General features: G+C 29.5%; 1 protein-coding gene across 1 annotated transcript; it reads right to left on the bottom strand.

Annotated features, from left to right (window-relative positions):
• On the bottom strand, nt 1-4,447 carry LOC112702372 (jasmonate-induced oxygenase 2). The gene is made up of 3 exons (XM_025753370.3): nt 3,746-4,447; nt 2,657-2,987; nt 1-424 (listed from the first exon to the last, which is right to left on the bottom strand). The coding sequence occupies exons 1-3, from the start codon at nt 4,261-4,263 to the stop codon at nt 164-166; spliced, it is 1,110 nt and encodes a 369-aa protein (XP_025609155.1). The 5' UTR covers nt 4,264-4,447; the 3' UTR covers nt 1-163.
• Nucleotides 4,448-12,771: the final 8,324 nt, after the last annotated feature.

The following is a 12,771-nucleotide window of genomic DNA, read 5'->3' as shown; positions in this document are numbered from 1 at the left end:
TCTATATATAAAATATCATCACATTATATATATATACACATACACATATGACACAATTCTTTACATATAATATATATTACAACACAATTACCATATATAGAAGCTAAGGGCAGTTAAAATGTGATCATACAATGATTGATTAATAAAGAAATTATTTATGCCTTTAGTTTGTTGATGGTGGTGGAGACTTTAAAGATTCAAGATGAGATTTTCCAGAAGGCCCTTTCAATCTAATGAAGAGCCTGTATTTTTCATAGGTCATGGCCTTGTAGAGTGAAGGTCTTTCTTTGGTCACCAATTCCTTCACTGGTTCAATGGGTATGTCACTTTTAGGGTTGTAGAAGAACGCTAAGGAAACCCTCTCTTCATTTGAATTTACAATTACTCTGTGCTCTACACTCTTGTAAATACCATTGCTTAGAACCTTGTCAAATAAATAAATAAATAAATAAATAAAATTGTGTATGATGAGTTTCATATTGACAAGCTAATAATAATAACCACCAATGATCAATTCACATCTAAACTCAAAATTATATGTCCTAAATCCTAAATATTAATAAATAAATAAATTAGAGTCATTATTTAAGTAAATATATAACAGAAATGATTGAAAATTCTAATTCATCCACTTAATTATTTTTTAATATTTTAAATAATTAAGTAAAAATCTAAATACATTCTTTTTTGAAAACATAAAAAAGTAAAAAAAAATCCAAACAATTAACTTTTGTATTTAAAATTTGGAGGATAATCAAAAAGATAAATTAAGATTTTTTTTAAATTTTTTTAAATATATAATAAGTAGTCTTATAAATCAACGTTGAAAAATAAACTCAGAATTATTGTATACATAATTAAATACATAAATTAGTCTTTTTTTTCATATCGTTTTTGGTTGGGATCTAGCCTTCCCAGTTTAAAACGGTAACCAACAAAATTTATACAAATAAAATATTATTTATACACTAAAATTAGTCACTAAAATTAGCCACTAATATATTTGTGTATAAATACATATATAGTTTAATTTATTTTCAATGTGTATTTATATTTCAATATGTATTTTATACTGATGGCTGATTCTAATAGCTAATTTTAATGCACTCAATATATAAAAATGATCACTCACATCCTATCACATGTGGCCACGTGGGTAGCTAACTTCTTCTTCTTATTATTATTATTATTTGTATTTGCGTACAGAAATAACAACTCATGCATCCATTATTAATTTATTACTAAGCCTTCATTTGCATGTTAGGTTTATTTAGTTTTACACAAATAAAGATAGATTATTCCCATACTCCATATTTAAATTGCACTCTTTTAGTAGAAAATCTAGTTCTCAATTATATAATTGGCTGCAATTAGATATAAGATTACACAATTACTTCACTGTCACTAATAACCTACATAGTAGAAAGGCATGTAAAAGCACAAAAGAGCTTAACTTAAAGTATAAATCTTTTTATATTAGATATTAATTAATCTTTTTATATATATACTTGATGCCTTTAACCTTCTGATGTCAGAGATGCAAACTAAAATAATATAATCTTGAATATCTCACTTCTAGCCGAAAGAAGAAAGAAAAAAAAAGAAGTAAAATTTTAATATGTAGACTTACTTTCTTTTATAAACTATTTTAAAAGAAATATATATTGTATACTGATATTCTTTTTTTTTTCAACAAAAAAAAAAGATGATATTAGATCTAATATATAAGCTTATAATATATTCCATGAAATATCCTTGTAAATATAATATTGGATAGTTTTGTAGAATCACTGAATATATATTATAATCATTAAATATTATATAATTTCATGAGAGAGATCAGATCAGCAGATAATATAATAGTTAAGTTTTTTAATTGCATTACTCATAGAGAATCATGAGAAATCATATGTTAGTAGATGTACACACACATGCTCATAGTCCTATTAACTATTCATAAAATTAAATAATTTAATAGTAAATTATATACACACACAACAGCTACAATAATGTGAAGGCAACAACCACAACAAGATGGAAAAAATGACAAGGAACAAAATAAATAAAATAATCAAAATGCCTCAACTAAGTTCAAGTGCCCCCTCCACGTGACAAATTCATTTATCATGAATATATAAAACAACTTTAATTATAGTAAAAGAATTCTAGTGTTAGTTTTTTAATAAAAGGGTTCTGGTCTTCTGGACGATATAATAAAAACAAAAAAATGATATAACAACAGTAGTCTTTTAAGATTTTACGGTATGATGACATACATATTTTTTATAATTAAAAAATTTGTAATAGTTATTTAGAAAAATAGGCTAATAATAATCAAATTTTAAATCGTTTAGTTAAAAAAAAATTATAGTGGTTATATCATTTTAAAAATGATATTTATCTAAAAAATTTAAAATGTTTAAGTAAGATGTTTGAAATTTATTTTAGTTAAAATTCGTCGCGAATTTAAATTCCATTTAAAGTTAACGTCTATTGCTGTCTCACTGTTTAATTGAATGTTGTATATACAAAGCGGGATTTAAACCTTTGACATTTGCTTAAACGGACGAGTGAACTGACCACTCGACTAACCCAAATTGATTTAACGAAAAGAATATATAATAACTTAGAGAAATAAATTAAAAAGAATAATAACCTGAATTTGGTCTCCAATATTGACAATGAAGGCATGAGGAGAAGGCTTGACAGTGATCCAAGAATGGCCTCTACGAACTTGAAGGCCTGGAATATTATGATCAGGGAGCAAGAGAGTGATGCCACCTGGGTCTGAGTGTGATGAGAGACCCAAAGTCAACTCTGGCCTTGGACACTTTGGGTAGAAATTCACCCTTAAACATGCTCCTATGTCTTCTCCACCAAAACCATTTTGAAGACACTCTTCTTCTAATCCAAGGTTTTTTGATAGCACCTTCATCAACCTCCCACATAGATTCACCAACTCTCTTCCATATTCATCTACCACTTCCCTTTATACATATGATTTTGGATTTATACAAGTGTTATATGAGTATTTATCCAAGAAAAAATTAAATTAATAAGATTATATCTTTAACATGTTTTTTATGCAAAAATCTTTGATAATCATATAAAATTATTTATTTTAAAAATTTACATTAATAAAATATATATAAATAATTATATGTTTAACCATATAATTTACAGCGGATATAAACCATCGTCATCTATAATATATATGAACCAACCACATTAAAAGTAAAAGAATTTAGAGAAAAGTGTAGACACAAAAAGTAGTTGATGATTGGGGGTTTTTGGATTTTATTAACTTCTACGAAACCATTGTCTTTAATTTGTTCCAAAAGACTCCGAGTGGGCTAGCTAGGCATGGGTTTGTACTTTAATTTGTGGGGTCTAAACACCAAAATCTATACTAATAATAGCATCCTAACATGCATAGACAAATTAATTACTACATGTAAAAAAAAATAAAAAGATATATCTTCTGTATTTGTTTTAAGGTGTAAACTCAGGTGCAGTCGACTTCATGTGAAGTTGATAACTGAGAGTCATTAGATGATTTGACTGATTTAACTAAATTTTCATCTAATGGCTCTCAGTTATTAACTTCATATGAGATCGACTGCACCTGAATTTTCACCTTAAAACAAATACAAAGGATATATCTTTTTACCTAATTTTTCATCTTGTTTTAATTTGTTAAGAATGAATGAAAGAGTCTATATATAAAAAAGAGAAGAAAAGAAACCTGCAAGAAGGAGGGTGAGAAGGCCATTTATTAAAGTCCTTCAAGTTGAATGGAAGAAAATGAAGATAATAATAATCACTCCAATCAAGAATTGCACCCTTCTCCACCCCTAATCTGCTTCCATAACCTTCATATGTCTTTGGAGAGTTTGCATATTTCTGCTTCTCCTCCATGGGCATGTGGAAAAACTCCCTCCATGTTTCTCTTGCCATGTCCATCAATTCATGGCTAACACCATGGTTCACCACTTGGAAGAACCCCCACTCTTTACAAGCCTCTGAAATCTTGTTAAGTGTTAAGGCTCTTATTTTTGGGTCCTCACTATACACACCCTTTAGGTCAATGATTGGTATGTTGATGCAATCATCATCACTAATCATATTATTATTGGAATTTGGACGCTCACTTATGGGTTTGATATACCTTTCAGGGATTGAGTTTGAACCTTTGATGCTTTCAGACAAGGACTGAACCCTGATTATAGGTTCTGGCCATTCCTGTGGGCTATCATTCATCATTCTTTATTTCTATGTGTTCTTATTCTTCTTTTGCTACAATAATTTCAGTTACTACTAGGCTTTCTTTATTTCTAAGGTTCTAATTTCATCTCAACCTCGTATATATACAATTCTATACTATGAAACACGGACATTTCGTTGAGTTACGGTGTTCGTGTGTCAGACATATTTTAGATACGATATTCACCACACTTGTTCGATATACGTGTCTGTTGTGTCCAACCGTGTCTTAATAAAAAGCGAAAAATTTGTCTCCGGACATGCTTGTACACACCTAAATATCATCACGTGTCAACATGTCCAATCTTATTTTTAACATATATTGTTGAAATAAAATTAAATATAGTATATATTATTATTTATTAAAATAAAAAATATTTTAAATACTTTATATAATTAAAATAAAATATTAAAAATAATTAAAAAAATTAATTTATATTTTAATATCAATAAAATATCAAAATATTATTACAATTTATCTAAAAAATACTTTATATTTTATATGTATGTGTATTCCCGTATCTTATAAAATTTTAAAATTTATGTGTCGACATAGAATATATCATATCGTATTCCATATTCGTGTTAGTGTCTGTACATCATAGATTCTATCTCATACTAGTATTGAATTTTTATTTCAATACAGATTTTAGGTATGTTTTATTGTAGAAATAGAAAAATATAAAAATTGTCTCTATAACATTCTAAGTGTTATTTTTTAATAGAAATATTTTATTTGTTCTGTATGTTCCTTCTTCAAGTAAATCTCTATCTACCGAAGTTTTAATATATATTTTTATCCTATAAATAATCATAAAATAAAATCTTTGACTGATTACAAAAAGCACTTAATAAAATCTCACCAAAATAATTATTAAGGTTTTGGTTTTTATTTTAAAAATTTTAATTTTTTGTATTTTTATCTTTTAAAAATACTAAAAAAATTAAAATTTTAATTTTAATTTTAATTTTAATTTTTAATCACGAAACATGATACTGAAAGAGAAATTTAAAGAGGAGAGGTCAGAGGTATGGGTGTAGGAAAATATGGACCATGCTATGTGGGGACCGTCATGGACTTGGAATTTGAAACGTGTATTTGATGGGGTTTTAGACGTGCATGTGAAATGAGAATTAAATAATAAATTCCAGAAGAAATATAATAGAAAACTAAAATGTTTTTTTTCTTTTAATTTCCAAGGTAGGGGAAAGCGGGTTAACAAGGGTATTTAATCCTGACATTAACAATTAAAAAATTATGTGAATAAAGTTTAAGTTAATTAATATTAGTAGTCAATTTTAATATTTAATTTTATAATTTAAAATTTAAGATTTAAATTCAAAATTTAAAATAAATAAAATAATTTTAAAATATTAGACTGAAAAAATTAATTACCTAATATTATTTTAATTAGGGGTGTTCATGGTGCAGTTTGAATTAGTTTTGAGCAAAAACTTATTCGATTCGAATATTAATTTTATTTACTGTACGATTTAGATTGGATTTGTGATTTTATAAATTAAAAAAATTAAATACATAAGAAGTTTCAACATCAAATTTTAAATAATCAATAATGAAATAACAAGTTTCAATAATATATATCTTAAAAAACCAACAATAACATAATAAAAATAAAATTATAGATTAATTAATATAAAATAAATATTATTTTGAACATAAAATATTTATTAAATAATAATATATAAATATATAAAAATATATAACAAATTGAAGATATTATAAATAAAGTTGTCAATATAATAATAAAATAATAATATTATAATATATTGTGAGGTTTAGATTGGATTTGATCGATTATGAGAAATAAATCTAAAATTTGATCTGATGTATGCAGTTTATAAAAAATAGAATCTAACCAAATCTAAATTAATTCATTTTAATCAATTTTTAATTTAAATTAAATTTAATAAACAATTTAATTTAGATCAGTTTAAATTTAAACACTCTTAATTTTAATTAGGAAAAGTGTACTATCTGAACTTGCAGCTTGGAGGCAGAGAAGTTTTGGAAAGCTTATTTTGCCACCAGACTAAGTTTGCTTTTAACAATATATATGCTAATTAATACATATTATCTAAAATTTTCAGTTAGATGTTATTTTTCATATTTATTTAATTTTAATTTTATATTTATTTTTAAATTAATTATATTTTTAACTATACATTATTATTAAGACAAATATTAAATTTTATTAAAAAATTATAAATTAAAAATATTTATAATTCATAGCATATTTTTTTTATAAATAAAATATATTTTTTATTCTTAAAATTTGTTAAAAATTTTAAAAATATTTTTAATTTTAATTTATTTTGATTTTATCTTTAATATCTTCTATTCGACTTGCAATAATTTTATTCCTTTCTTCAAATTCTTTTGATTAAAATATAGTCAATAATATTTTTTTTTCAATTTTACCTTTTAAAAAACTATTTATCATCGTCATCATTTTTAAAATATGTTTTTCTCTCTCTTCAAAACATCCCTCCTCAAATTCTCCATGTCCTTCACAGTTGTATGGAGACCCTTGGTCCTTCTTCCACTATATAATTGCAGTCAGAGGACAATAAGTAGCCCTCGAAAAAAATCTTGGCTCCGATGAGCTTTCTGTTATAGAGGGAAGGATCGAAATCCGAAGTGGGCTCACATTGTTTGCGCCACTTTGTGGGAACCAGAGGCATGTTAGAATCGTCGAAGTTCTTTATTTTCGGCCTCACCCTAGTGTCGAGGATCCCGAACCGACAGAACCTGTAAGAACCGATTTAACCGCTTTAATAAAATAATAATTTTAACTGTCCGGAATCGGTTCGAAAAATTAGACATTTTAATTTGAAAATATAAAGGTGAAATTTGAATTCAATGAATTTTTCTGAGTGGGAAAATGTATATTTTACGGAAATTTTTTATAAAAATGCGTACCGGCACTTAAGCCGGAAGTACCAGTTCTAGTCTGACTGGAAGCGCGTATTGAGAAAAATAAGATTTTGAAAATTCAATTTATTATTTTGAAATGACAAAAATAATTTAGAATTAAAAATCGGATACTAATTCTAAAGGTCTGACCCAAAGTTGGGCCAAATGAGCCAAAAACACTAACCGGTTGGATTGGGCCCAAGTTAGACCCAAACCCAACATATATAACCCTCATTAATGAGCATTTCAGCTCATTCTTTGCAGCCAAGAGAGGGAGCACACTGAGAGTAAGAGAGTGAGAGAGGAGAGCAACAAAAAAAACACTATTTACTTCTTCACTCTTTTGCTTGTATCTTGAGTTACGATACTCCGATTGACGAGCCGTTTGCGGCTATGCAAAGTTCTCAATGAGTCCGTCATTTCTAACTAAGGTTTGTAGGTAGGAACTCAAAACTCACACTCCAGTTTTCTGCCCTAACATTTTCGCATTTTTATATTTGGTTTTTGAGTAGATTTTGTAATTTTGTTTGTTTAAAGGTGATCTAGCATTATAATATTATTGGGTTTTGCTCCTAATCTCGTTGGCTAAGGTAAGGTCTCACTAAATCCTTATACTTAGTTATTTTTGTAAAACCTAAGTTTGAGGTTGGTATGTTGTATGATGTTAGATTGAGTTTTAGTGTTGGTCGGAGTTGGTTTGAGGCTTTTGGATCGAGCTTGGTGGCTTCGTTTGGTATTTGGTACATTTTGGGAATCGGTCAAGGTATGTTTTCGGTTTCTTTTATGTAATATGTAATGTTTCTTGATACTTAGGCTAGTGGACCTTAGAATAGGATTGGATTGGTTGTTGAAAATTGTGAATTAATGATGTATGATGATTTTGATGAATGTGATGATTTTGATGATATTATGATGTTATTGTTAATGAGTGATATTGAGGATTGATATTGGTGTTGAATGATATAATTTATGAGGATTGAAGATGTCATAGGATGGATGAGGTTTATGAGTGGTTGGATTATGCAAATTGGTTAATATTAATATTTTGATTTGGAAGTTGTGAATTGTATTGGATTTGTGGTGGGAAGAGTTAGAAGAGAATGAGTGGGATAGGTGTTGAAATTGATGAAAATGATATGAAATGATAAGTTGTTGTGTGTGGTAGTGTTTTATGATGATTGGGTATGTTTTGGTTTGTTTTGGTTAGGAAATTTGGAAAGTAGAGAACTTTGATGTTTTTGTGTAAAATTTTATTTTTAGTGAATTTTGGCAGATCATAACTTAAGCCTCAATTTTTGAAATTGGTTGAAATTGCTTTAAATTAAAGATGATTTAAAGAGCTTTAAATTGATACAAAGTTTGAGAAAAATAGAGTTTTGTAGGGAAAGTTATGAACGTTTAAAGTTTGGGGTCTAAAACTTAAATTTCTGCAACTTAACTTTTCTAGATTCTGATATACATGCGTATGCGGCCCAGGTATGCGTACGCGGACGTACCTGTTTCAACGTATGTGTACGCACAATCGTTGTTTTATTGAAAATGTGTTTTTCTTCACTTTTAAGGATTCTCTAGCTTTCCAAACTTCTTTAACTTCTCCTTAAGACTTGTGGATAATAATTAGGCCCTAAGACTAGTATAGAGGGGTTTATGTTTGAGATTAATAGATTTATATACGGGTTTTAGATGACGGTGACTTAGGCTTGGTATGTCTGTTGGGTGTTTTTGTCATGTTAACTAATGGGGAGCTAGGTTGATGATGAACTTGATATATTGATTAAGGATTATGGTTAATGGAATGAGTATGAACGGAAGTGTGCTATGAGCAGTGGCCTCTGATATGGATTATGTGTTTGTGATATGCATTGTTCTCCATCGTAGGGACTGTGGCAGTCTCCCACCTATGTTCGGATGTGAGGGCTGTGGCAGTCTCCCGCTCACGTGACATGCATTGTTTTAGTAAGTCGCTATGCGCCTCAGGCAAGAGCTGTGGCAGTCTCCTGCTTGTGTGAGGTAGCGGTGCCAACGTATGGGCGGAGGCAGTCTCCCGCCTATGTTGAGATGTGAGGGTTGTGGCAGTCTCCCGCTCACATAACCATTTTGCTGCCAGAGTAAATTCGGGCACTATAACCCGAAAGAGTGTACCGGACACTATAACTCGCGGAGCGCAAGATAAAGTAAGAGTGAGTATGGCATTATATCCTTGGTCGTGGCAGAAAGGCAACATCACCGGGGATGTGTTAGGTTGGAATTTTGAACCGACAAGTGATATCACTAGCCAAATAGGATAGACATTCATCATATGCATCTTTTATATGCTTGCTTGCTTTGATTACTTGAGTTATGCCTATTTGAATAACATGCCTAAATGCTAGTTGAATTACCTATTATATATGTATATTACTTGTGTTTTACTTGCTTGCATTATCTGTGACTGTTTGGTGCTGAGGAGGTCAGTAAACGGCGGTAATGGGATCGCGTGGAAGTTAGGCTGGTTAAGGCTGTGGGATACAGCGGTATGACTGGTTTTAGTTAGAAATCCCCTAAGTTTAGATAATTCTGTTTTGGTTTGTGGTTTAAGTTTTTTTTTGGGTTAAGCTTGAATATCTGTGATGTGAAGTTCTAGGATTGTCTTTGGCATCCTGGAACCTTACATCTTACATATTGGGCATTGTTACTATACTGAGAACATCTGGTTCTCATACCATATGTTGTTGTTATTTTTCAGATGCAGATCGTAACCCACCTCGGTGAGTTACGAGATGGTGACGAAGTGGAGGATCTTATGCACTTTTTTGTATTTTGATTATTTGTTGTAGTATTTTCTTTCACATTTTTATTTTCTTTCACACACACACACATGTATCTTGTTTATTTTAATTATTACCTTATGTTTCCTGGAGCTATCTATAAGGTTTTAAATTTATTATGTCTTGTTCTGTTCGTACCTACGCGTTTAATTATCGTGTGTGAACGCTTCGCGTTTTGTAATTCTACTTTAAGTGACTTTGAGCTTTACTCTTTCATTGGGCTTCTAGTTATATAAATTCTTGGATATACATATATATATATATATATATATATATATATATATATATATATTATAAGCTTGAGAACTGTCGTGACATCTTGTTATCCTTCGCTTTATGGCTAGAGGTAATCGCTTTACTGCTAGAGATAAGGCTTAGGGTAACGGAGTGTTACAGAACCCCCAGCCCCAACCCGACCTAGCAGACACTGCAAGACGAGGCCTCTCCTACCCTTCTACATGGCCATCGTTGCTGTGCTACAAAGAAGATCACTCATCGCGCGCCCTCGCTTCCAGTATCTTCCCTATCGCCTCAGCCGTTGGTCTCCGCCGATGCCAATCGGTGGTGGGACTAGGTTTGTCGACGATGACACGACACCACTGTTGAGATTCTCACTCACATGCTACCTCTAATACATCTGTCGTCCTTTGATCCAAGACTTTGACCGCCATTGATGACTGAAAACTTGGTAACTATCGCTACCATTGCTATGATTTTACCCTTGTGTTGTAGCGTCGTTTTCTTTTTCTGCCTCTTTGCACCTTCTTTTCCAACCCGAATCTAGATTGAAGACTCTCTTCTTCAACATTTAGCAGCGTTCTTCTTCTTCTTCCTCAAAGTTTCACTACGCCGCCGCCTTGCTAGGAGTTTTACGTCACCGTCGATCTCTGCATGTTGCTCTTCCACAGCACTGTTAGTCCCTGCACATAGCTATTGTCTGGCATGCATAGGCGGCTGCTGCTGTGCTAAGAACCATCTGTCCAATTGTCCAATGACTCTGAACATGCCGTCATTCCACCAACAAGGATTTGAATAGTTTGAAGAGGGAGAGAAGAACATATTTTAAAAATGATGATAATGGTGAATAGTTCTTAAAGAATAAAATTGAAAAAAAAATGTTGTTGACTATATTTTAATCAGAAGAATTTGAGGATAAAGATAAAATTAATGCAAATCGAAAACATTGAGGATAAAATTGAAAGAAATTAAAATTTAGGAATATTTTTGAAATTTTTGACAAATTTTAGAGACAAAAAATATACTTTATTTTTTCTATTCATAATTCTACGATATGTATTAATATTATGTTTTAATAAATACTTAAAATATGTAATAGGTGTAAACTAATGAATTATTAAAATATAAAAATAATTAATTTAATACAAAAACAAAATAAAAAATTATTTATTATGATAAGAAAAAAATATAATTTTAATTAATTATTTAATTATGACTGAATCAACTAGTTCAACTAGTCATATATTGAATTGAACCAATAATTCGTTAATTTAATACTCTGACCAAGTTAATTGCAGGTTCAATTCCAATAACTATAATTCATATGATTTTTTAAGTGACAAATTTAAAAATTAATTATTTTTATTAATATAGTAATACACAGTTGATTATCTATATAAAACTCTTTTACATTTACAGTCATAAAAAATAAATTCTATAAATTAGTTATAAAATTTGTTATGCATTAATAAAAGGTTAAACTTTTTATCTTTATCTTTTTAACCAATTCCCTTAAGACACTTTGATCAAAAAAATTTTAATCAGTTGTGCCGTCAAATTTGAATAATAAGTATATTAAAATCAGTATTTTAAAAAACTCATAACTTATATATCTAACAATGCTCCGACAAGATTATCTTCAATGAGAAAACACCTATGATAATTTCAACCAAATTAAAATGGCCCCACACATGCATATGAATGGCCACACGGCCACACCGGTGGATATGAGAACTCAAGCACATTTAATTTCAGTGACGTGCAACAACTTGAAATTTCTTCATTTTGGAGGCTCTTCTGTCTAATTCTCTACCAGAAGAATTTGATAAATGCAATATATATAATCATAGAAAGCCACTAAGCCTTGTGGGCTTGCCTTTTAATTTGTTTGTATGAAAAAGGTTAAGAGGATTTAGATTTGATTTGAGTTGTCCCTAAGTATTTGGTATGGGAAGTAGGGATTAGTGCTTAATCTCTTATATATGGACCCTTTTATATATTTGGCTTCAACAATTGGAAGGTGTTTCATATTTTGTTTCTAAGATCATATGTCTTAAAAGATTAGTTCAATTTCAAATGTTGTCATGTGGATATTATATTAACCACAAGGTGCTTGAGTCGTCCCTAACCTATAATATTTTCTGTAGTACAACTATTTATAATTCAATTAAAATGTTTATTGTGTTGGAATCACTAAATCATTCACTTTTTTAAAAAAATATATAAAGCATTATTTTAGATTCTAATATTAAAAAAAATAATTTCATTCATATAATATTTTATATGTTTTATTTTTATCCAAATGTCTTATTTTATTGAGTAAGAAAGTGAATTTGTATGTAAGTTGACAAGAGAAAAATTATATCGTGCATTGGGATAAAAAAAGAAGACTCATCAAAGGTTCTTGAAAAGATTGGAGTGACATAAAATAGAAGCAAACGTGAGGTATTCCTATTATGTACATATTTCTTGTAATGGGATCTATCACGAACTCTTTGGCTTCGGGCAACTCAATAAACAATATTAGAG

This window comes from Arachis hypogaea, chromosome 7 (assembly GCF_003086295.3).
Source record: "Arachis hypogaea cultivar Tifrunner chromosome 7, arahy.Tifrunner.gnm2.J5K5, whole genome shotgun sequence".
NCBI lineage: Eukaryota > Viridiplantae > Streptophyta > Magnoliopsida > Fabales > Fabaceae > Arachis > Arachis hypogaea.
The sequence above is the reverse complement of the archived record's forward strand: the minus strand, read 5'-3'. Positions and strand labels throughout refer to the sequence as shown.

Coding starts and splice junctions, on each gene's coding strand:
- LOC112702372 (XM_025753370.3), bottom strand. CDS start 4,263: ATGATGAATGATAGCCCACAGGAATGGCCAGAACCTATAATCAGGGTT. Junction 2,988..3,745: donor TCTCACCCTCCTTCTTGCAG/GTTTCTTTTCTT, acceptor ATATGTATAAAG/GGAAGTGGTAGATGAATATG. Junction 425..2,656: donor ATATTGGAGACCAAATTCAG/GTTATTATTCTT, acceptor TTATTTGACAAG/GTTCTAAGCAATGGTATTTA.